Below are 25,580 nucleotides of genomic sequence, written 5' to 3' on the forward strand. Positions count from 1 at the left end.
TTTTCAGAGACCAAATACCAGCAGGGATGAGAGCCTGGAGGGATGTGTGTTCCTTGCCTTCCCTCCATCCCTCCTTCACCTTTCATCCCTCCATCCATCCCTCTTCTCCATCCATCCATCCCTCTTCTCCATCCATCCCTCACCTTTTCTCCATCCATCCCTCATCTTCCCTCTCTCCATCCCTTGCCTTTATCCATCCCTCCCCTTTTCTCCATCCATCCCTCACCTTCCCTCCATCCATCCCTCATTTTCTCCACCCATCTCTCCTTTTCTCCATCCATCCCTCCTTTTCTCCATCCATCCCTCACCTTTTCTCCATCATTCCTTCATCTTCCCTCTCTCCATCCCTTGCCTTTGCTTTATCCATCCCTCCCCTTTTCTCCACCCATCCCTCCTTTTCTCCACCCATCCCTCCTTTTCTCCATCCATTCCTCACCTTTTCTCCATCCATTCCTCACCTTTTCTCCATCCATCCCTAACCCTTCCTCTATCCCTCCCCTTTTCCCCACTCTCCCCTCTCCTCCCTGCTCCTCTTTGGTACTTGACTGTGAACCTTTCACCTTTTCTAAAGTGACTCCAATTTTGTACTGACCCAAAATACTGTGTGGTGGGAGGAGGGTCTCTGGGGACCACCTGCACCTCTCCCTGGGGTTTTTTTTCCTGGAATTTCTTCCCAGTGAGTGTCGCTGCAGCTGTGTTACTGCTCTGAAGATGTAAATAAAATTTTTCTCCTGCTTCTCCTACCAGCCTCCAAGTTTTTTCCTTTGGGTTTTTTCACTGTATTCCTAAGTAGCAGCTTGGGGGCCTTGTTTGGAGTAAGTAGAGACTCAGAAATAATTAGGAGAGGTAATAAGTTAGAAAAAAAAGGGTGATAAGCAGCAGAGAGAAAGCAGAGGCTTGGCCTTGGCATCAGGTGTGTGCAGTTTGCTGGGGAGGGGAGAGGATTTCTTACATACCCAGTCTGTTTCTTGGCCAGCAAGGTTCAAAAATATGAAGTAGAAGAAAGAAGTAATCCAAAGCATCAACCTGAATGGATTAAAAAAGAAATCATCATTAATTCCATCCTTCCATTGGCTCACACACCAAGCCTCCCCTTCTCCCAGAGTGCCCTAACCAGTCTAAAAATAACATTAAAAAGATGGAATACCCCAAGGAGCTCCATGGGGTTGATCCTTTCTGTACTCTGGAGGACCTTTAAAACCTGGGTTTATGTCAGTTGGCTTCTTGGCCCTCTTGGGACTTGGATGGTTGGACTTGATGATCTTAGAGGTCTTTTCCAACCTTAATGATCCTAATAGGATCCTTAGGGATGAGGCTGATGCTGGGGTATGGGGGGATGGCAATCCAGGGGGCTGGAAAGGATGTGTGGCATCCATGAGAGTGTGAGGGCAGCTAAATAGGAGGAGGAAAAAGAGCTGCTGCCAGCTAGAAACTGGACTTGGGTCCAAAAAAAAACATAATTAGGAGGTGAATAAGCAGAGGGATGTGTGAGGAGTACCAAAATCAAGCTGAGGGCAAAGCCTTGGGAGCCAGGGTCGTTGGGGGTTGGTGTCACTGTCCCCACAGCCGCAGAACCCCCAAAATGGGGGGTGGCTGCTCCTTGCTGCAGGGGACCTAAGCCCAGCAGGACTGGGGACACAAAGAAAGCACCCCCAAAGCAGTGTGTCCCTGCAGGGCCACAGAATACTTATGTGCATTTCAGAGCAAGCATTGAAATTCCCACATTTCTATTTCTATTTCTATTTCTATTTCTATTTCTATTTCTATTTCTATTTCTATTTCTATTTCTATTATTTCTGTTATTTCTATTATTTCTATTTCTATTTTATTTCTATTTTTTGTACCCATTATTTCTATTATGGCTATTTCTCTTTGGGGTTGGGGGATACCCAAGGCAGATAACTGCAATCTCCCAAGGGAGGTAACTGGGGTTCCTGATGAGTGCTTGGAGGAGATGGCTCTGATAACTGGGAACGTTGTCATTTGCTGTGATCAAGATTAGAGGGGCAAATTAATAATGGATTTACAGCATCAGCTTGGACTCAACCTCACTGGATACCCAGAGGAGCAGCCTGGGTGTCCCTCGACCAGTGCTGAACTTAGACTGAGCCTGAGCTGCTCCAAGAAGCAAAAAAATCAAGGGAGAAGAAACAAAACAAAATAAAAATAAATTAAAAAAACCCCAACAACACATACACAAGGGAAAAAAAAAAAAAAAAAAAAAAAAAAGGATTGCTGATGTTTGCAGTTGCAGGCTCAGCCCTGCAGGCTCCGGATCCCGTTCCATGCCATATTTTAGAAGATGTGATATGTCTGCCTCCATCCTCATCTTTTCCCCCGTCTCCCTAATCCCAAATCTAACGCGGAGCCGCCGTTCCCAGGCAGCAGGAGTGTCCCAACCCGGGGCCATCCCCCCCGTGACCCGGGGCTGTCGCCGGATGCCGAGGGACGAAGCGGCGACCGGGAGCAGGGAGGGGAGGATGCTCGGAGCTGAGAGCCCAGGTAAGGAGAAGCAGCTCTGCCATGAACTGGGGGGGCGATGGAAGAAGAGGGGGAGAAACAGGGATGGGGGGGGAATGTTGTTTACGGGGATTTTGTGCTGAGTAATCATGAGGATCCTGCAAGGATAAAGCCATAAGGAAAAAAAAGCAATCAAATCCTATAAAGCTCCCGAGGGAAAGGGTTGCAGTGGGAATTGCTGCTCTGGACAGGGTGACACAGAGCCCTGGATGCTGGTAAGGGAATTTTGGGCTGGAATTGGGCAATGTGGAGCTGGGAATACAGTGTTTGGTAACCCCCTCCCCAGCTCTGGCTGCCTCTGTGCTGAATGCTTCTTGAACCCCAAAATAGGTGGTGGTGTATTTTAGGGCTGTGAAAGACTCTGAGTGTATTTACCTTCGATGAAGGGGGAAAAGAAAATAGAAATCTAAAGCAGTGATTTTCAGGTTTGAAATAATAAATGTAGCTTAGAGCTGTGCTTCCCACCAGCCGGGTAACTCAGTTTATATAAATGCTGCTGGGAAAGCCCCATCTCCAGCCTTTTCCAGCACATCCCCCATCAAGCTGACCTTCAAACCCCCCCTGTTTTATTATGCTGAGATAAACACAGAGCTGCATTCCCTTTCCAAACCCTGCTTCAGGCCAGAACAGAGCAAGAAAAACAGAGAGATAAATGCAGAAATCACTGCAACTGCTTCGGCCCTGCTGTGGCAGTGCCTGGTGGGTGCTGGAGGGGGGGACATGGGGCCCCCCCATGGCCCTGCTGCTGCAGGTAGATCTTTATCCCCCTTAGCATCACCAGAATGTGAGGTCAGGAAATATTTAATGTATTTTTGCCTCTTTTTTTTTTACTGTAGTCTCTTTATTACTGTGGTCTTTTGATTGCTGTCGTCTCATGTTGGGTACTGTCAGGGAGAGGGGGAGGAGAGGGAAGAATATTTACACAACCCCCCAGGTCTGCAAAGTAAAGACTTTTATTTACCTTCTTCTGCATTCCAACCAGGGCCTCCATCTTCTGGTATCCCTGATGGATTTCTCTTAGTCATAGCCTGCCCCAGAAGAAAAAAAAATACCTAGATATGAAATAAATAGAATCAAATCAACGTCGCCAGTAATGCAGCCGGCGGCTGGAAGGCAACCCCAGGCTGCACTATATTTAGCCAACCCTGACACAGCCAGCTTGTTTATGATCCTAAAAACCCTCCCAGCTGATAGATGCAGCATTTTGGGGTGGCTGCAGCCTTTAAGGAGGAATTTTTGTCCTTGGGTGGTTTTTTTTTTCCCCCGGGTAGCATAAGAGCCAATGTTTAATTGCTGACCCAACTAATCCACCTCGGCCGGCTTTGCCCTGCTGGAAATTAATCCCAGGGCCTCCCATTCCTCCAAACTGTTGTGGGGTTTGTTTTTCTTTTTTTGGGGGGGGAGGATTTGCTTAAAAAAATCCATCCCTGTCTTTGCTGCATTAATATGGTGGCAACCCTGGGGGGGGGGGTGGGCCACGTGGAGAAAGGAATCGCCAGAGCGTAGAAGGGAGAGTTTGGTACCCAGATGTTCTGCCCAGGTTTTGGGATTAAAATTGGGATTATCAGGGCTTGTGGGGTTATGTTGGTTTCCCCATATCTTTTGTCATCAAAATTAGATTCTGGATGCTTTTTCAGGGGTGGATAAAGCAGCAGTACAGAGGTCTCGACATTAAAATGCTGTAAAGATGACTTTTTTGGTTTCTGTTATTATTTATAAAGATTGCTTTCTATTATTTTATTATTCATTCTATTATTATTATTATTATTATAAATAAGATTTTTTGAACTCAGAGTAGTTTACATGACATTAGTGTCCAAGGCCCTGTAAAAAAAATATGGATTTATTTCTCCTGAATAAGTTGTTTCTACTAATCAGAAAGAATTTCCATCCCTGAATCATGTCTGGGAAGGGAAGGAACAAGGTTTGCAGAAAAAAATCAGGCAGAGAGACTGAGGCAAGGGCCAGGATTTTCTCCAAATCCTCTAAAATGGAGTAGGTTTCTGTTGGGTTTTTTTGCCAGGCAGGAAAGTTGTGAAGTTGATTCCTTTCTGATCTCTCTGCCCACGTCCCTGCCCCGGCACCATGGAAGTTTTGTTTAAAAAAAAAATAAATCTGGGTATTACACTGGTTTAAAAGAAAATACTAAGGAATTATAAGTGCAGGAGTTGAGTTATTCAGCTTTGTAACTCGTTGCAAGGAGCCAGGCTGAAGGGACAGCAAAGATTTTTATCCCAAGGCACCCACTCCAGGCTCATATTGCACATGGATTGATTAAATTGTTAATTTTTGACTGAAATCAGTAATGAAGGTGAATTCGTAGCTGTTCCTGCATCAAGGTTTGGGTGTTCCTGAACTCATGCCTTTCATTCTGACAGGGATCAGACACACACATATTTTGCAGGCTCCCAACCAGGGTAGAGGATGGCTGTGCCCAGATTTCTCTGGGTGTTCAGCCACTTACCTCCCACCAGTGTCTGGGAGATGATGAATGAAGGGTAGGTAGGCAGCAAAATATCTGATTTTTTACTTAAAAATCCAAGGAATGGCTACACAGCTTCCAATTTCCCAGCAGTCTGCAGGCTGGGGACTTCCCAAACCATCAGAGATTCCCTCCTGTTGGGATGCTCCTGGGTAGGTTTGTTTTGTCCCATCCATTTCTTGGTGAAACGTGGACTTTTTTAGCATCTACAGCAGCTTTGGCAAGCAGCTCCACAGCTTGGTGGTGCTGAGGAGCCAGGCAGAGCCTTCAATAATCCACAACAAAGTCTTGGGCTTGAACTGAGCTGTGTGTCATCCTTATGTGTCACCCCAATGAGCAAGAGAAGGGCTACCTGGCCAAGGCTCCTGGTAGAAACCATCTTGCTCAAGCTCCTCAGATGCCTTCAGGATAATTATCCTCAGGTTTTAGTACTATGACAAGAAGAAACACTTTGGTGGGAGTGGTTGTGAGGCCACCAGTGACCCTGCCAACAAGAGTTCCTTCTCCAGGGCTTGGAGAAGGACCAGGAGCACCTCTGGGATGAAGCAGTGGTTGTGTGTGTGTGTTCTTTGGTGACCATGCCCTGAAGAACACATCCCCTGGAGATGCAGAAGTGGCAGCTGAGTTGGGTCTCCTCCCTCCAGCAAAGGCTCCCAAGCTGCTTCTGATGGGGGAAGCCAAAGGTTTGACTGAGTTTAACACTGGGAAACAACTCCTGAGACTTTCCCAGGACCACTCTCAGAGATGTAGAAGACAGGAACAGTCAGTTTGGAAGTTCTTGTAGATTAGATCATTTGTCCAACCTCTTTCCATCCTGAACCAGCCCTGTTTGGCACCTCTCACAGGCAGGCTGGGGCATCTCCTTGTTTCTCCAGAAAACCCAGGCATGGACACACTATTCCCGTGGACAGAAAGAGAAATCACATGGCCATGCTTGACTCCATACAAAATACCACTTATTTACCCCAGCACAAGGCCAGATACTTCTTCAAAAATCATCTTCCTGGCTCCCTACTGGGCCTGATTTTTGTAGGACAAGGAGTAGAGCAAAAAGGGTGATGCCTCCTGGTGAGCTCAGTGAGCTCTTCGGGGTTCTGAACTGGTGGGGTTTTTTCAAAAAAAACCAAACAAACAACCCTCTTCTGAGGTGGAATTGTTCTGGCTCCCCTCATCAGGAGGGAAGGGAGAGAGTGGAAGGTGACAAGATCAGCTGAGTGGAATGGAGAGCAGCAGATGCAATCAAGAGGCAACACCTCCTCAGAGCTGATTCAAACAATATGATGCAGCTGAAGCTGTAGGATCTTTGGTTTAGCTGTGAAGACAAATGGCCAAAAATAAATGAGAAAAATGAAGATTATTCTTCACCTGTGTCTGGCATGACCCCCAAAGCCCTGGCATTACTTCTCCCAGCTGCTCTCCTCACTGGGGGGAGCTGGGGTGGTCCCAGCCCAGCCCAGGAGCTTGCTGGCTGGAATCAATTCCACCTCCTTGCCTTAATCAGGATTAATCAAGCTGCTCTTGTTTAAAAGCTGGTAGCTGGGGAGCCTTTAGGTGACCAGACGTGGAAGTGCTGGTGCCAGGAGTGGGGGAAGCCCCTTCTCCAAGAGGTATGGGATCTGGTGGCCTAAGGCAGTGGTTGGAGAAGGGATTAGGGTTGGGGTGTGTTTCTAGCAGGCCATGGGGCTTCTAGGGGTAAAAGTGGTGCTGATACAGACCTAATTGTCAGTGTGGTCACTTCTCCAGCCAGCTAATTTGGAGGGCAGGAAATTCCTGAGGTCAGGAATAAGATGAAGGGTCAAAATGCCAACCCACACCTTGCTACCCCCCTGCACAAGAAAAGCTGGGCTGTAGGTCTGGGTCCTGAACACACAAATAGGTGGTGGTGGTGGTTTCTTTTTCAGACCACCCCAAGTTCATCAAACTGCTTTGGTTTATACAGGTGCTTAAAAGCTGCCTTCTGCTGGCAGGATGGTTCCCAGCACAACTCAAACCCTTGAGAATGTGACAGTGGATGACCAGGGGGGTTACTGGGTTGCTCAAGGGTTCTCCAGAACTGAACCCTGGCTGCAGATCCCAGGTGCTCCTTTTGAGCTCTCAAGGAAGGTAAGGAGAGCTGAAAAGCTTGTGCTGGTGGTGGGTTTCTTGAAAACCTGTTTTATAGAGGATTGTTGAAAGTAGCCTGAATCCAGGAGGTTGTGAATGAAGGTTATTTGATCAGGATTTTAGTGCTTTTGAAGAGGGAAATTCCAAAATGTGAGTTTGTTTTGATGGCCCTGTGTCCCCCTGTAAGGAGCAAGGCACAGGTACATGTGAGGGGACAGGCAAGAGGGATGAAATCTTAAATTTTAATAGTTTGAGCTAAAGAAAGAAGAAGCTGCCCTGTGCAGCAGAAATATGAAAGCTGCCAGAGCACATCTTACTCTTCTTAACAGCCCCTTCATGGTTTTCATGTAGTGAGTGCACTCTGTATCCCAAGGCATCCCCTCTTCTCACCTATGTCCATACCTGGGTTGGGAATTGTTGCAGAAACCCTTTGTGCAGGGAAGGTTCATTGCTCCCAGTGGAGTAACTCTGGGGAAATGTTTAGTGTATTGAGTTTTAAAGGTGTTGCTCCAGGTATTACAATTTTTCAAGCTGTTGTTCTCACAGCACTCCACAGTTTGGAAGGGTTCATGGAGAATTAAGAGTCTGATGTTTCACCTTAAGTGTTCTTCTAGTTGGAGGAGAGGTGGAAAAACTGAAATTGCACCCTGGGGTATAGCTGGGGCTTAATTACAGCTAGAAAAAGAGATTTTACCCAGGAGAGGCTGTGACCCCAACAGTGAAACCCAGAGGCAGAGGATCTGAATCAATTGACTTTGCCAAGGTCAGGAATGGGGGAGAGAGAGTTTGGATCTCATGAGTCTTGAGCAACATTAAATCTTCAGCATGTCCTTAAAGGTCTCCCACAGCCTTAGTGGCATCTGCCAGCCTCACCATTCAAAAAAAGCCTGTGTTCTGTGGTATCACTGGTCACCACCCAATGAATCCACAGGGATGTGGGAATTTTGCTTGAGGGGGTGTTTCTCCAGATCTTCCTTCTTTTCTCTCATTTTGTTTTTAAAATCAAATTTACCATTTATTGGCCTCAAGTGGTGCCAGGGGAGGTTTAGGTTGGAGCTGGGGAACAATTTCTCCCTGGAAAGGGTTGTCAGGGCCTGGCCCAGGCTGCCCAGGGCAGGGCTGGAGTCCCCATCATCCCTGGAGGGGTTTCAGAGCCCTGGGGATGTGGGACATGGGGCAGGGGTGGCCTGGGCACTGCTGGGGGAAGGGTTGGATTTGATCTCAAAAAGTCTTTTCCAACCTGAACAAACTGGGATGTTAAGTTAAAAACATGGGCTGTGAGGCTCCAGTGGGCAGTGGAGGTGAAGCTGTGGCTGGGGGAGTATAAATCCTGGATTTGCTCAGCTACTTGGGGAAGGGTAAGCTGGAATTCCTTCTGGAGTGACCCTCTCTTCTGGCTTGTACCACTTCTCCATGAGGAGAACATTTTCCTTTCCTTGCCTGTCTCTGCTCACTGGTGAGGGGTGTGACTTCTGGGAGCAGGGGATGAAGCTGTGTCTAAGCTGAACTTCTCCAATTGATGGAGAAAGGCAGCAGAGCAGGCAGGAGGTGACAGCTGAAGATGAGGGACAGGTTGTGTCCATGTGTTCCTCAGCTTGTTGCCTCCATGCTTGAGTCCTCATGGGAATATTTCAGAGCCTTCCCCTGGATTTTTGGGTTTGGGCTGCTAGCTGAGCAAGCAAGGTAAATTAAAATCCACCTTGATCCCCCCTTAAAGTTCCCATTTTTCTCCTAGAGAACAGGAGTTGTATCCTAGGTTGATGAGGAGACCCAAACAGCTGTATTCCTTAGGAAAAATACCTGGGCTTTTATCTTCTCTTGATTAAATTGCTGTATGGGGGGGTCAGGAAGGAGGGGGACCCATTCAGGTGAGGATTGCACCCTCTGTATCACTTGGTACAGACTGATGGATGAAGAGCCCAGGAATAAGGGGGTAGAAAACACCCAAAATCCTCAATTCTAACCTTGAGTTTGAGCTGTGCCTGCTGCTGAGTGTGAACTGCTGATGTCAGGTTGGTTCATTTGGGTTTGCTGCTGGTAAAGCTGCTCAGATCCTTCAGAAGATTCTGGGTCACAGCTGTACTTTGGCTGCACTGGAAGAGAAAATTGCTGGAATTACATAAAAAGCAGAGGGCAAGGTTTGGCCCCACCAGATGCCCACTCAGCAGGGAAGTTTAGCCCAGTGTCAGTGAGATTTTGAGTTCTGGTTGATGCTATAGAAGGGCTTTGTGTTGCAATATAGAAGCTTTTTTTTTATTATTTTCTAAGCAGTGTCCTTTCTGTGAGAACTTAAAGGATGTTATGGCTTCTTTTTGCCTTTCCTTCAATTAAAAATAATTGAATTTAGAAATTAATTTCTTTTGGACCACCCCTTGTGGTCTAAAATGAAATTATGACCCCCCCAGCTGTGGCTGCAGGATGTGTCCAGCTGAGGAAAGGCTCATCAGTTGCTCAAGGACCTCTTTGGTCTTGGGCTAAGGTCTGGGTGTGTGTAAACAGCTGAAAATGGATTGAGCCCCCAAAGCAGCCATGGTTTAGCAGGCAGAGGCAGTGCTGCTTCACCTGGGTGCCAGCAGCTGGGGCTTGAGAGGCTTGGGGAGACCCAAGTTACCCCCAGAAGCTGTGGCTGCCCCATCCCTGGCAGTGTTGAAGGTTGGATGGGGCTTGGAGCACCCTGGGCTGGGGGAGGTGTCCCTGAGCATGGCAGGGGGGGCACTGCAGGAGCTTTAAGGCTCCTGAAGTTTTTTGGAGGCTCAGAGCAGAACTCCTGTGCCACAGCTCCTCCTTTAGAGCCCAGGACTGGCTGTGTCAGCTCAGCACTGGGTCACCTTGGCTGCTTCCCAAGGAACACATCTTTTCCTGGTAGGATCTGAAGAGCAATGGCTATTTCCAGACCTTTTTGATGCTGTTGTACTCCTCTCTAAATTGAAAGGTTTTGGGGGGGGAGGAGGAGGGGGGATGTCTTCCTTTTTTTTGGGGGGGGGGAGGAAGGAAGGATGTCTTTTTTTGAGGAGGAGGAAGGATGTCTTTCTTTTTGGGGGGGAAGGAGGGATGTCTTTTTTTGGAGGTGAGGAATATCTCTCTGGGGGAGGAAGGATGTCTTTTTGGAGGAGGATATCCATGTCGTTTTGGGGGAGATAAGTGTCTTTTTAGAAGTGGATGTATTCTGGGGGGAGAGTCGAATCTTTTTGGGAGAGGGATGTCTTCTGGGAGGAGGAGGAGGAGGAGGGATGCCTTTTGAGGGGGAAATCTCTCTTTGAGGAGACAAACCTCTTTAGCAGAAGGCGGGGGAACACTAGCCCGGCAGCAGGAAATGGTGGCCATTCAAAACTATATTTTTTTTTAATTTTTTTTTTTGGCCAACTCGCAGCAACTCACAGAGAAGGGTGGGGGAGGGACCAGGGACGGCTGCAGCCTTTATCGCTTAATTCATCAGAAGATGCTTCCACCGGGGAGAGGCGGGGGGGTTAAAATCCACCCAGCTCCGTGGCTTTACCGATCGCTTCCGGGCCTTGGAGGGGCGGGAGGAGGCGGCACCGGGTACGCGGAGGGAGGGGAACCCTCGGTGCCGCCTCCTCCCGCCCATCCCCTCCCTTCGGGGCGGCCCGGAGCCTTTTTTTTTTTTTTTTTTTTTTTTTTTTTCCCCTCCTCCATCCCCTTCCCCTCCCTTTTCCCCACGGCGTCAGATCGAGCTTCTCCGCCCGTTTCCTTTCCCTCCCCCCGCCCCTTACTCCATGAGCCTACTCGGGAGCTACCGGAAAAAACCAGGCAATGATGGCTACGAATCTTTACAGCTGGTGGACAACAACGGCCTTGAAAAACAACCCGGGGCTACTACGGCACCGAGCGGGGCGAGCGGACGGAGCCCGGCACGGAACCAGCAGCAGCCGCGCAGCGAGAGCTTCAGCACCATGGACAGCTCAGGTAAGGGTGGGGCTCCTGGGGGGCTGCGACGTCATACGGGGTCGTGGTGACGTCATACGGCTGGGTTTTGGGGGGACACAGACACACAATGGAGGATCTTTTGTGCGAAGGGAGGTGGAGGGAAAAGGGAAAGGTGGGGTTGGGAGAGGTTCCACCCATGTCCCTCAGCACTGCATCTCCGGGGCTCTGAAACCCCTCCAGGGATGATGGGGACTCCAGCCCTGCCCTGGGCAGCCTGGGCCAGGCCCTGACAACCCTTTCCAGGGAGAAATTCTTCCCCAGCTCCAACCTAAACCTCCCCTGGCACCACTTGAGGCCAAAAGTTCCTCTTGTCCCATCCCTTGTTCCTTGGGAGCAGAGCCCGACCCCCCCTGGCTCCAACCTCCAGCTCCCTCAGATGCTCCCCACAACTTCTCCAAACCTTCTCCTTGCTCTCCAGCCCCTTCCCCAGCTCCATTCCCTTCTCTGGACACTCTCCATCCTCTCAATCTCCTTCTGCTCCTGAGGGTCCCAGAAGTGACCCCAGGATTGTGAGTGCAGCCCCAGCAGTGCCCAGCCCAGGGGGACCTCACAGTCAGCTCCTGTTTTCAGTCTCAAAGAGGGAAATTTATGTTCTGAAGCTAAAATGGATGGAGTGTTTTGGGACCTTTCCCCATGTGATTTATTTCACAGAATCATCATTAATTTTTTAATTTTCATTTTTTAATTTTAGTTTTCCCCCTCCTCTAAGCATCCCTCAGCAACCCGAGTTGGATTAACTCTGAGAGCCACTGCACTGCATGCAGCATTTTATCTTTTGTTTTCAGTCAGGGAGTAGGGGACCAGATGGTCTTTCTGACTTGTAATGGGATTGGGAGCTCTTCACCCCCAAATCACAGGACCACGTTTCCCTGGCTCACCACCAACTCAGAGTACACATCTGATGGCTTTTAAGTGGTTTTAAAAAAACAAACTGGCCCTGGTTCTGCTGGGTTAGGTGTCCCCACCCCAACAACCATCTCCAGCCTTTGTAGGGAACTTGTAAAGCTCCAACTCGTGCAGGGAAATGCTCCCTTTGCTTGGGGGGGTCCAAATTTGGAGCCTGCCTGTTAGAGCTGAGAGATCTTACAGCACCACATGTGCTGTTCCATGGAAGAAAGGATTGGGCATAAGACAGTGAGGACTTAAAATACAGCCCCTTTGTTTCCAGGTAGTAACCTCTTAACAGAGAAAAACCTTTACTGACCCCCTGTGTGGACCTGAGGTGGGAGAAAACCCCCCTAATGACCCATGGCTGGAGCTGGGTGGGGAGTGCCTTCCCTTCCCCCCCATTTTTCTCATCTGCAATAAGACTTTTTTTTTTTTTCTCCCTTTCACCCTTTCCTTTTGAATTCGCTTTCAGGAATTCTTTTGGGGCTTGGCTTTAGTTTTGAAGTTTTTTTGTTTGAGTTTTGGGTTTTGTGTTTTCCTGGTTGTTTGTTTTAGAAACGTGTTTGAATTTGCTGCTGTGATGCCTCTGTGGCTCACAATCCCAGTGTGATGTGTCAGTAGATTCTTACTCACAGTGAGCTGCCCTCTCACAGTTATTTGGATCCCCACAGTTATTTGGATCCTCAGAGCAGATGCTCAGAGGTTGCAGTTGGTTTAATACCTATCATGAAAGCAATTACCTGAAAGACTTTCCTAAAACTTGGAGAAGCAAGAGGTGTGGGTGCTGGGGAAGGTGTCCCTCCTCTCCAGATGGGTGTGGGAGCATGTGGCAGCTCTGTGGCTTTTGTCTACATCAGCTTGGGTTATTCTGAGGGTGCAGTTGCTCTGGTTGGGTTCTTCAAGCCAGTCAGCTCCCTGCTGAGAGAGAAAAATAAAAGAAGTGCTCACAGGTAGCTAGAGAATAGTTATTTACAGGTTTTGTGCAATATTCAGCCATTTCAACCCTTCAGCTCTGTCCCAGAGCATTAATTGTATTAATTAATCCCAGCTGCTGGGCTGTTGGAAAGATCTGTCTTAACTAGGTTGCTTCTTGTAGTTGATTTTGGTTTAGACTTTGGTGATGCTCTGTTCCAAACCCTGACTCCATCCTCCTGTCTGCCTTGGTGGTTTGAGCACTTGGTGCTGATAAATGCCTGGTTTGTATGGGTTCCCCCTGAAGGCATTTTTCTCTGCCAAGCAGGAAATTCTGAAAGCTCAAAGAGCCACATCCACCAAGCCCTCAGGTGGGCTTGGGATTTGGTAATTGAAGCTGGATTGTGGGGTGTGATCTATCTGTAAGGCAGGGTGAAGATGGGTGATTGGGAGGGGGGGGGAATTGAGAATATTAAAAAAAATAAGACTGGAAAATAAGGAGGCTGGGGTTTGGGTTAAAGGGCAAAAAAACCCACACCCCTTTTGGGTTTTGTTGGTTTTTTTTTTAATAGAGAATATATTAATATTATAAATATTTGAGGCTCTTCCCACTGATGATGCCAGAGCCTAAACTCCTAGGATAGGCAGTGGGGGAGCACACTGAGGTGCCCTGACCACATGAGATTTCCTGATCCACTTCCCACCTCCCTGATCTCCCTTAGGTTTCTTTTTCTGTTGTTCATTTGTTGTTTTTTCCCCTGGGTTTGAACAACTTTCACATGTGGTGCATCAGCTGCTGCCTGAGCCATGGAGTCAGTCCCAAGGTACCAGTCCATGCCATGGGGCAATTTGGGTGAGCCTTGGGCAGGGTCACTGCCTGCACCTCTGGGTGCTGTTAAATACCATCATGGGTGATGATAAAGAGCTGGAGAATCAAACCTCCCTCTTCTTTAGGTATTAAGTGTCCTTGCACCAGGGCACTGCACTCTGGGTATAGAAAAAAAAAAAAAAGGCATTTGCTCTCCAGAAAATGTGTGTCTAGACTAATATTCAGCAATTATAGGAGGTGGATGGGTGAGGATTGATGCTGAAGGCAAAGGGCTGGTAATCTGGGGACAAATTGCTGTTGGTTTATCAGCCTGGCTGTATTTGCTAGCACTGCACTGGTATTAACTCACCAGAGTTGAGCAATTGGGCCCCTGTTGGGTTTTTCTATTAATTTTTCAAAAACTAATTCAAGCATTGCATCTGAAAGTATCATCTCTTAATGGGGGTTTGCAAGCTGAGGAACAGCTTCTGATAATAATCACTGGTTCCAGCTTTGCTGTAGCTTCTGAGCTCTTATGATTATTGGCTTAATATTTTATTTTAACTGGTATTGCAAAAGAAAAATGGGGAACAAAATGGGAGGAAGGGAGAACAACCTGTGTGTGGGAGGAGGTTGCTGTTGGAAGGCAGGATCTGGAAAAGGGAACTGGTCCATGGGGGTTCCTTAGGAGTTCTCAGCCCCTCCCATGCTTCTGTGCTGGGGGTGCAGGAGGTGGGATGGAAGGTCTGAGCTTGGGAAAAAAAGATTTTTCCAAGTCTCTAGGAGTGGTAAATGCTTCTTGGTTCAAGTGGTTAAAAATTCTTCTGTCCATCCCCTGTGCCAGGTGGAGAAGGGCTGCCATGTGCTGTGCCACTGAAGCAGTGACAGCTTTAGGTGCAGCCTGGGGTACCAGTGTGCTCCCAGGCATTAGGCATGGAAACTCCTGCCCACAGGAATGCTGAGTGCCTCAAGGTTGGGTTTAGCTCAAAAGAGCCAAGAGCAGAAACTTTATTCAGGGTAGGGTGGCTGTCGCAGTTCCTGCTGCATCTGATGGTCCTTGGGGAATCACCTTGCCTTTGGTTGCTTGAAACTTTGCCAGAGTGAAACAACAGAGGGTGAGAAGTGGGATAAATCTCAAGCTGAACTCTCCCAGTTTGTCCAGGGCTGGGCTGGAGTTCTGCAGTGCCTCAGGTGGGCATTAAACCTCTGAACTCTTATTCACTGCTGGGTGGTCAGCTCTTGAGGTGGGGTTAAACATCTCCTCTGGAATAAGCTCCAGGAATCCTCCAGGAAGGATGCTGGGGCTGGAAGCTTGAGGCTGGAGGGAAAAGGAGGTGTGGGGAGGCTGGAGCTGAAGCTGGTAGGACCCAAACCACTACCAGGGCAAAGAACAAATCCCAAGAAGAGCATCTGTGTGGTGTGGTGTTCCTTTTGTCCTTTTGTGTCTGCATTTTTGACTTGCTGAAGGTGCTCCCAAGAAGAGAAGCAGGCAGGGAAGAAGCAATTTTTTTTTTTTCCTTCTGTGGCATTCAGTAATTCTTCCTTAGCAGCTGGCTGCACATTGAAAGAAAAAAATGAGGTATAAAAATAACAGCAAGGATGCATGTTGCAAAAGGAAAATAAAACATTTTCTATGCTCTTCTGTGGTGTTTATAAACCAGCTAATCTGCAAAATGGCTTTGAAATACTCAGGGGATAGGGCTGCTCGTGCTATGTGCTTCCTCAGGCAGAGGAGCTGGGAAGGAGAAAAGGTTTTCAAGAAGTGGTGAGTGTTGAAGTTGAGATTTCTTGAACTCTTTTAGGCTCACAAACATAATCCCTTGTCCTCTGGTGATTCCTTTCCACTGAGTCAGAAGAGAGACATCTCCATGTCACTGGCAGGGGGACAAAGGCTGTGGCTGACAATGATGGTTTGTGTTCTCTTCTAGCTGCATTTTCAAACAGGGAGGAGGGTGGGTTTAATAACTCTCTTGTTTGCCTGGTGGGGTTTTTTTCTTTTCTTTTGTACACTTGAATGGTTTGGTGTTAGCAGTCATGCTTTCTGTTGTTGTTGTGTCAGGGAGGAGAAGGAGGGAGAATGTCAATCAGATATGAAGATTTCCTGGCAGTGGCTCTGTAGTCCAGCCCTGTATGGTGGCTGTTCAGTAGAAGGAGCTTGGTAAGGGAAAATATGTAACAAATGAAAGAAGTCTGGCACACTACTGGGGGTGATCTTTTCCTTCCTCCCCCCTTCAACATCCCCACTCTTCCAAAAAAGGCATCAACCTTCCTCCTATTTGTGGAAATCCTCCCTATTGATGGGGCAAGCAGCACTGTGGAGCTACCATTTCTCAAGCAAAAGCAGGAGGCCCTTAAATATCTGCATTTCCATCAAGTTTACATTTGGGCAGCCTCAAATGAACCTGCAGAGAAAAAAATCTTGGGTTCATACAATGTTAGTTCTGGACTTTTAGCATGGATAAGCAGAAAAAGAGGTCCCTGAGCTTCTCCCCCCTCCAGCTTGCAGCCAGCAGCTCTGAGTGCTTCCAGATGGAGGAAAAGGACCCTGTCCCAGCCCACATGCAGAAAGGGACCATGGTTTCTTTTAGGAGGGGAGAAACAGCTTTTTCTGCAGTTGGGGCAGTTCTGGAGGAGGGAGGCAATGCAGCAGAAATGCAGAGAAACCTCCCTGTGCCAGTGATTCCTTAAGGTGAGAACCCAAACCTACCCCTTTAGGAGCTTCTGGGTTTCTCCTGTCTCCCCTCCATCCTCCCAATCTCTAAGCCCTTTGTGAGCTTGTTATGGCTTTATTTTCCCAGCCTAACCTCACCTGAAAAGGATGCTTACAGCTCTGGGGAGTGAGGAAAAGCAGAGGGTGAACCTTTGGTTAGAAGTGAAGCTGCCCAGAAGTTCTTGGGTAGGGAGCAATGGAACTTTGGGTCTCTGTATCCCAGGGGAAAAGTCTGGCTAGGGGCAATGCCAGCTAATTGCTGGAAAGTTGCTGTAATAAAACCCCAAAGAACCAACCAACCAACCCCAAACAACAAGAAAAAAGCCCTCAACTATTTCCTCACTCAAATAAATTATTGATGGGGCTGGCGACACCGCCAGATGGGTCTGTGCCGAACCCTCTGTGGGCTGAACCCAACCCAACCTCCTGTTGCTTGGATGGTTTGTGTTCCTACCTCTGGCTCTGCCTGTTGCCAAGGGCTGGCTTAGGGGAGGAATATTTCAGCTTTTCTCTGGGTTTTGGATACAGCTGTGCTCTGGGGACCTCCTCTGTCCTTCCTCTTGGGACAGTCAGCCCCGCTTGGCTGGTGGGGAATCAAGCTTTCATCCTGCTCATGACCCACTGGGTTTTCTCTTAGCCCACTTGTTAGTGCACTGATTGTAAAATAAGCCAGCTGGGAGGGTGTGGAGTGAGGGATAATGCTGGTTTATAATTGCAGTGATCTGGGATCTGATGAGTTTTAGCTTCCATCAGGCTCTTTGTCTCCCCGTGCATCTCCTACCTCCTGAGAGAGTCCAAAATATCTTTGTAGCCTGAGCTTCAGCTTCCCTTTGGCCAGGCTGAACTCACTGCCATGGGCTTGAGCCTTTTTTCTCAGGGATTAACCCCTTCTCCACTCTGTGTTTTAAAGGATCAGGACAAGTGAAAGTTGGTGTTTGTACAGAATCACACTTGAAGAGATCTCTGCTCAGGCTCCTGGGGAATCTGGCTTGACCAGGAATCTGGGACAGCAGTGGAGGAGGGGACAGATGAGGCTGGTAGCCAAAAAAAAAAAAAAAAAAATCAATTTTCAGTGTCTGTGTGCATTTGAGGAACTTTCCAAGTAATTTCAGCAGGTAGAAGGGCTCCTGTTCCTTGTGAGTGCCCTTTCTGAGCTGCCTCTGTTGGTGCTGACTGCTCCTCAGCCCCTTTGCAAGCCACCAGGGAAACAGTTGAGGTAATTCTGACACTTGGGCTACGTTGGCTCTAAGAAAAGATGTAAGTGCATATGACAGCATGGATGGTTGAGAGTCTTTGCTAAAGCTCAGCTGTCCAGAAGAGTGCTGGGGGGAAGGGTTAGGGAGGATTCAGCTTCAGGATGCTGAGATTGTGCTCTGAGAATGTGGCTGACAAATGAAGCTCTCGGATCTCAGTGCTATTGATTATCCCTGGCTGCAAAGGAGATTTTCATTTAGAAGTCCCTGCCAACCCCCTGGCCCCCCTGAAAAGGGAGTTTCAGCTCTTCCAGTAATGTCTGCAAATTGATTTGCAGTCCTCTGGAAGACAAAGTGCTGAGCATGGATGATGGACTTGGAGCTGGGGATGCTGAGGGTGCCCAGGGATGTGGGGATGCTGCTCTGCCTGCCTTGTCTGGTTTCTGCACACAGAGAGAATCATTGATTCTCTGTAATCAATCTCCTGCTGGTTTGGGTTGGAAGGGACCTTGAAGATCATCTAATCCCAGTCTGTCATGGGCAGGGACACCTCCCACCAGCCCAAGTTGCTCCAAGCCCCCTCCAACCTGACCTTCAACAGCAGAGTTGAAGGAGGAACGTGAGCTGAGGCTGCTCCTCTGCTGGCTGGGGGGGAGGCAGAAGCACAAATAGTATTATTTCTTTCTTTTTTTTTTTTTCTTTCTTTTTTTTTTTTTTTTTTTTTTTTTTTTTTTCTTTCTTTTTTTTTTTTTTTGCTGAATGTTCTTTAAAAACAAAAACAAAACCCCAAACAATTTGGGCTTTGTCACCAAAGCCACAACAGTGGCTCCACTTCTTTGGGTGCAGGGAGCTTTCAAAGGGCCCTTTCTGCCCAGGCACAGGGCAGCCCCCACTGCATCCTTTTCTCTCATGGTAGTCTGAGGGGGGAAAAAAAAAAACCCAAACAAGCAAATAGAATTTTTTCCCTCTAAAATACTTTGTGGGGAGGGAGAAAGCTGCAGCAAGTGGCTCAAAACTTCCCAAAATGTGGAACTGGGGACATAGATGCAGCAGCTAGCAAGATTTTTTCTTCCTCATTGTGTCAGGCTCCTGCTGTGTCATAGAAGGAGAATTCAGAGGAGCATTTAATATTCCCAAATTAACCTCTTTTTGGGGAGGAAAGTGAAGGCTTTAGTGGGTTTTTTTTTGTTTGTTTTTTTCCTGGAGAAGAACCATGGTGCAGAACAGGGAATAGTTAGCTCTTTTCTTGCTCCATCTCTAAACCAGTAGCAGAAAGAGAGAATGTGACATTGAAGGTATGCTGCAGACTGAGGCAAACCCCCTTCCTTTCCCATGGTTTTGTGTCTGCTCTTTGTCTGCCCTTTAGAGGCAAAAAAAAAGGTCTGTTTACTCTTGCTAAGTAACTGATGAGCTAAGTACCCAACCCATCTTCCATTTCTAGATGTCTTGCTTTCACCTTGCTGCTCTCCAGCCAAGTATTGCTTCATCAGCATAAATATTCCCACTGACACCCTCTTAAATGCCTTTAAAATGTCAGCTCATTTCCCCCTGGATTCTCTGGAGAGCTGGAATTCATCCCCTGTGGCTTGAAGGGTTTGTGGGTTGCCTGGGAAGGGGATGGTGGTGATCTACCCCTCCCAGGTAGGTAAGTCCCAGAAAGTGCAGATTTTGCAGGGAAAGCTTCCAAATTGGGCAATGCTCACTTGTTTTAACCTCTGAGCATCAGCTGGTGGTGCTGGGCATCAGCTCTGGGGTCTTCTGCAAGACCACAAGGTGATGGTGGCTTGTTCCCCATCACACAGGGTCACACCTGCTTTGTTCACCCATTTCTGGTCCCCAGAACTCCAGTTTTTAAAGCTGAGCTGGTTTCAGGGGCTTTAGTTTGGAGACCAAACACAAACACTGCTTGTAGGGCTGTGGCCAGAGGTGGTGAGGTGAGCAGTTCTTTGGGGGGTACAGCAGGAGGGAGATGTTTCCCTTCTGGACACCACCAGGTTTTTTTCTCTGTCCATGTGCAGAAGATGAGTTTTGGAGTTTGGGTAATTACATCCTTGGGTGATTTTGCACCACTGAGAGGAGAGAGATGACAGACTTTGTGTTTTGGTCTCTCCCTAAGCCCCCAACACTCCAGAGCTCTCCTGTTGAAGCTCTTCATGTTCCTTTGGTGAGCAGGGGGTGGTTGGCCAGCAGGCAGAGGAGCCATGTTCCACTGCTCCTCTCCAGAACTGCATCCTTCTGAACTTCCCTGGTGATCCCAAAGTTCTCCTTTTGAAGCACCATCTCCTGGTGGGATGTGTCTAGAGGGGTTGTGCTGTCTCAGCAGTCTCTGCCTTGGGAGAAGTTCTGTGCTGGAGATCCTTTTTCTGATACTCTGTAAAATTAAGGTAGAGCAAGGAGAGAGCTTTAGTGTTCAGATTTCTGTCCTCTCCAGCTTCCATCCTGCACAGCACAAGGCTGGTGTTGTCAGAAGAGGCTCCTTCAGTTGTCACCTATCCAAGGAAATCCCACCCTTTGGGTGATGAGAGGGAAGGACTGATAGGAATGCTACTACAGGGTGTATTTTCCTTGTTGCTTTGTGTGGTGTCAACCACATGGGTGCTGCTGCCTCTTTTTCCTGAGTCTCTGTGGAGCAGAGAACATCATTGCCATCACTTTCAGAGTTATTTGGGAAGGAACCTCCTGTGCACCTTGGGCACAGCTGGCAGAGTGTGGATGTAAAACCACTGCCTTGGAAGCTCCTTCCTTAGGAAATGAGGAGGTTGCTGTGAGCAAGGGATCTCCTGGAAGCTGTACTACAAACACAGGTCAGAAGGGTGGCTCCAAGGTGCACTGTGCCCATCAGGGAATCTCCAGTAAGTGGGTTAATAGAGCTCTTGTCATGGCAGGAACAAGCTGCATCTCATCTATGCTGAGGTTAATTCTCCATAATGAGACTCAGTTCCTTGCTTGCAGCAAACTACTTCCAGGCAGAGAAACTTGTGAGCTCCTGGTTCTGCTGGAACCACCCTTTCATGGGCCTTTCTGCCTCTGTTTTAGTGTGCACCATAAATCTGGAATTAATTGCAGCTGCTGCTGCTTTTAGAAATAGTGACATTCTCACCCTTTCTTTTTCCTCCTTTTTTTTTTTTCCTTAGGGTTGATTTATATTCCAGGTTTTACATTTCCTTGTTACTCTCTTACAGCATTTCCAGCCATTAAGATCTGTCCTGTCCCACTGATCCCTTTGCTCCTTTTCCACATTACCACCTTTCTGCCTTCCTTTCTTTTCAAAAGTTTGACCTGCAGAACTCCAAGTACCTCTGGAACATCACCTCCTCCTTCCACCACAGCTCTTCTGGCAGAGTAACACAAAAGCCAGAAGAGAGACCAAACTAATTCTGTACTTGGAAGCCAATGAGTTCCTTTATTTTTTTTTTTAATCATGTTTGCAGTAGATGCTTGCAAGTGGTTTGGCAAAAGGAATACTCCAGTGCCTGGAGAAGGCATCTTGTGCTCTGAAGATGAGTGTAGAGAAGAGATGGCCTCTGATTTTACTGATCTAGCACAAAGCTCATGTGCACGTGGATTGTGACCACACCAGAGTACATTAAGCACCCTCTGTGCATAAGGGAATAATAAACAGCTTTTTTCTTTACCAGTGGAGCCTCCAGTTTAAGTATGTGTTTTATTTATTGATAACTCACTCCAGGTTTTAAAGACTGAATGCTCTTTAGATGGGTTGGAAATCTATGGAGTAAATCTTCTTTAGATGTAATGCTTTTTGTTTCGTAAGAGCCTGAATGCCTCTCAGATGTTTCTCCTGGTAGCAATGATTAGGTGAGCAGTATCTCAGGAGTGTTATATCTAACACCACTCATGGACATCCTGTGGAACCAGAGGAGTGAGAGCTGCAAGGTCTCTTTGTAAAATACAGATAACAAAGCCTGGCAGTACCACCAGCCTGCTTTAAACCTGAGAACTCTTCCAAATAAGTGATGTTGGCTTTGGTTCTGTTGTACTTGAAGGTGCCTCATCACCAGACATGGAGTCCAGCTATGGGGGAGGCTTGCTGGATATGGTGAAAGGAGGAGCAGGGAGACTCTTCAGCAATTTGAAGGATAACCTGAAGGATACCCTGAAAGATACATCTTCAAAGGTCATGCAGTCTGTTGCCAGGTACAGTACAGCTGAAGGTGCCTAAAAAAAATGCAGGTAAAAGCAGGACCTGCAAAGTGCTGCTCTGAGCTGCTGTCTTCATTTGCTCAGCTCAACTTTCCTCCCACCTAATGAAGGGAGGAGGTGAAAACCACAAGTGATTTCTTGGATTTTTGTCTCATTATTGGTTTTTGGCCTCAAGGAAGCAGGAAAACCAAGGTAAAAAACTAACTGAGCTTCATAGTAAGTGAACATAAACATCAAGTGGAAGTGGAGCACTTGGTCTTCAACTTTTGGGTTGACCCCTGTGGCCACTACTAAAAGATTTTGTCACTGAAAATTGGCTCATGTCTCATGCCTTCCCTTTGCTGGACCAGGAGGCTTCTTGCTGCTGTAGCTATAGCCACAATTGGAGCAGGAGAAAGAGGTGAGGTGACTTTGCTTTGGTCACCTCTGCTGGGGTTGTCCCCTGAGCCTGGCACTCCACCTGCCTCTGAGCCATATGGGGCTATGAGAAATTTAAGAAACTTAATGCAGGAGAGACCTCAGAGGCTTTGAGGGATCTGCAAAGTGACAAACTAGAGATTTCTCCTGAAAATTGGCACTGAAAATTAATGACAAAAGGGACCTTTTTATTTTTTTTTTCCCCCCAAAGCTTCTGCATCCAGTTAATTGCATTTGTGGAAGGGAAGGCTGGGTCACTGTCTGCAGGAAGCTGGGGGTATCTGCTTCTCAAGGCATGATGCTAAAGAACAAAGAATCAGTTTTAGGATCATCCTTTCCTGCTGTCAAAAGCAGATCTCTGGGGGGGGAAGGTGCTTTCCCTCTGGTTCTTGTCATGAGCTGTCTTCTGTAAACATGTGCATAATGTCTGTCTCCTGTTTTGCCTTCTAGTTACACCAAGGGAGAGTTAGACATTTCCTACATTACCTCAAGAATCATAGGTAAGTGATCCATAAATACCCCTTGGGAGCATCCCTGGGTTCAGAAGCCCATGAACACACTCAGCCTGACTTCTCTTCTTTCCAGTGATGTCTTTTCCAGCTGAAGGTGTTGAGCTGGGCTTCAGGAACCACATTGAAGATGTGAGGACATTTCTGGATTCCAGACACCCTGACCACTACACAGTCTTCAACTTGTCACCCAAGTACTATCGTAGTGCCAAGTTCCACAACCGGGTGAGTGTCCCCTGAGGGCTCCTCAGAAGGGCCACCAGGTCCCTCTCTTGCTCTGTCAGCCTGGCAGATGGTAGGGAGAGAGGAATTAGAGGTGTTTCTAAGGTGGTGTGGTTGTTTCTGGGGTCTGGCTGATGCCTGGGACCATGGGGATTGAAGAGCTGGGAAGCTGAGGGCATGATGCTGTGTCAGGAGCTTGTGGGGTTGTATGAGGTTGAGCCTGGGCTGCTCTGGGCTCCTACAGAGCTGTTAGAACCTGCTGCAGACAAGCAAGGGGTAAACCACAAGGGGCTTCAAAGAAATTTATCAATAAATAGGTAGGTTGCTTCTGTGTTGAACAATCCCTTGGGAGCGCTGTGACCAAGCAGGATGCTTTAGCAGGCAAAGCACCAGGCTGGAAACTGGACTGCAGGAGCATTTTGGCTCTGCCACTGGTGTATGATTTCCAAAACTCACCTTCACTCTCTGCCCCAGTTTTCTTCTCTCAAACCAGAGCAGCATATGGGAGCATTGCAAGGCTCTGCTTCATTAATGGCTTTTAGAGGAAATCTCTATGAAACACTGCTGTTGAAATGCAAGATTAGAGCTAATCTTTTCTGAAAGCTTCCTGTTCTTTTCCTCTCTTGCAAGGGAGTGATGATTTTTGTTCAGATGTTTTAATTCTTGTTGTCTTTGAAAAAAGCAACAGCAGTTGCCAGGCCTACCCTTGATCAGGGAGTGTGAATCTCATGCTGCATAAACCCCATTTCATTTCAGTTTCAGGTACAGTCTAATTTACCTTCAGCAGTTGCTCTGTTCACCAGGAATCACTCACACATGAAGCACATTTCCCAGTGGCAATCAGTAACCAGCTGTGACCTCAAATAGGAGTAAATGAATGGGAGAGACTAATTAAAAGATATCCAGGCCTCTGTACCTTCAGTCTCACTTGGTTCTGTTGCATCACTGCTGCTGCTGGGGGGAGGAGAAGGACTGACTTTTGAAAGCCCAGCACTAAACATCTCTTGGGAAATGGTTTGACCTGGCCATAACTCCTCTGCTCTGTCCCCTGGGCTTTATCTCCTGCCCCATGGCTCAAGAGATGACTGTGTGATGAGGTGCTTGGGAAGCTACTGCCTGGACAAACCCAGGAAGAAAAGGATGTTTATTTTATGAAAATATTCTACTCTCAGGTTATGGGCTTGGGAATACTGATTCCAGGTATTTGTCAGGAAAAATGAAATGTGCAGAACAATGTCTGAGATGGAAATGAAACAATTATAAATATGAACTTCACATATACTGGAAAAAAATACTAATGGGCTATCAAGGAGGTGGAATGACAGAGTATTTCCTGGATGAAGATGCCAGATGAGCTGAAGTTTTGAGATGCACACTTGTTCTTTGAAGTGAAAGGCTTTTGAGTTCCTATCTTTAAAACTTTTTTCCCCCAAATCAAAACAGGTCACTGAGCACAGTGGCACTGGAGGGAGGTGACAGCTCATGTCCTGTGGGGATGTTTTGCTGCCCTGATGTGGCTGGGCAGGGCAGAAAGCCCCAAACTCCCCACACCTTTGAGTAGAAGAGGGGACTCTGGACACAGAAATCTGCTGGTTGCTCTGTTCTCCTCCCTGCCCTGGCAGGAGAGCAGGGCTCATGGTTGCTTGAGGCTATGCAATCAGTTTGAAAACTGAGAACCCAAATACAGAGTTAATGAACAAAACTAAACTTCAAAGTTGCTGATGGATCACATTCCTGGCTGTTGCTGCCCTACTGCTCAAGGAAAATCAGTGCTGGGTGCTTGTTTCTGGAGCTTTAGAAGAGTTTGTTATTTTTCTGTAAGGTGGTTGTTCACGGGTGAGGTTGTGTTTGAAATAAATGCTTCATAGCATGCACTTAATTTCCTAATTGCCAGCCAGCAGGCAGCTGTGCTATTATAGGCAAAGGAAATCTATAATTATGGACTGTTGGGAAATGTGTATTATTTACTTGATAAGTGATAATGGCTTTTCCAGATACGTTGTCATGAGATCTGTGCAGAAGAGCATCAGTGATAGGGTCACTGCTCACGTTCACTCCAGCAGCCACAGGGAATCAGAATTGTGTATCAGTGAGCTGGTTGCAAGTGGATCTTGTGCCTCCAGCAGCCTGGTGCAGCAGTATTTAGGGGTGAGGAGGAGAAGACTTCTGCTTGATGTAAAAAAAAAATAGGCATCATAATGTGAAATTATGGATAATATGCAATAATCTGTCAGTTATGGCATCAGTACTCTGGGTGTGTTAAAGAATGGAATAAATGTTTATGATCAACACCAGCAATGAGAAACTACAGCTCCTGAGAGAGGAGAAGATGGGGGATGAGGATAATGCTGTAGGGAGGAATAAACAGATGTAGTAACTGATTCTCATCCTCCTCTCCCAAGGAGGAAGCAGCCACAGCCAGTGGTTCACTGCCTGCCAGAGCCTGAGCACGGACTGACTTGGTGGGACACTCTTCCACTTGCTCACCAAGTGCCCAGCTGAACTGCAGGGTGTTGTGGAGCCCAGAAACTTTCCTTAAAAAGTTTCTTAAAAGCCTTAAGACTTTTCTTTAAAAGTCTTAAAAAGCCATTAGACAAATGTTTAGTTAGAATCATGGAATCCCAGCATAGTCCAGTTTAAATGAGGTGGCTCAGTAGCCTTTCAAGCTGAGTCTTAAAACTGTCCAGTGTAGGGGAATGAGATGTTAGAT

General features: G+C 47.4%; 1 protein-coding gene across 2 annotated transcripts in view; it reads left to right on the forward strand.

The window, feature by feature from the left end:
- Nucleotides 1-2,237: 2,237 nt before the first annotated feature.
- Nucleotides 2,238-25,580, forward strand: part of DNAJC6 (DnaJ heat shock protein family (Hsp40) member C6) — a 42,129-nt gene continuing 18,786 nt past the window's right edge. Inside the window, exons 1-5 of one of the 2 annotated variants that reach the window (XM_030455495.1) lie at nucleotides 2,238-2,502; nucleotides 10,900-11,029; nucleotides 21,566-21,716; nucleotides 22,590-22,639; nucleotides 22,725-22,873. In XM_030455495.1, coding sequence (XP_030311355.1) covers nucleotides 11,017-11,029; nucleotides 21,566-21,716; nucleotides 22,590-22,639; nucleotides 22,725-22,873 — 363 coding nt within the window. In that variant the 5' untranslated portion in view covers nucleotides 2,238-2,502; nucleotides 10,900-11,016. Of the gene's footprint in view, nucleotides 2,503-10,824; nucleotides 11,030-21,565; nucleotides 21,717-22,589; nucleotides 22,640-22,724; nucleotides 22,874-25,580 lie in introns of those variants that run through there. The other variant, XM_030455494.1, reaches the window with a different exon arrangement.

This window comes from Calypte anna, chromosome 8 (assembly GCF_003957555.1).
Source record: "Calypte anna isolate BGI_N300 chromosome 8, bCalAnn1_v1.p, whole genome shotgun sequence".
NCBI classification, from domain to species: domain Eukaryota; kingdom Metazoa; phylum Chordata; class Aves; order Apodiformes; family Trochilidae; genus Calypte; species Calypte anna.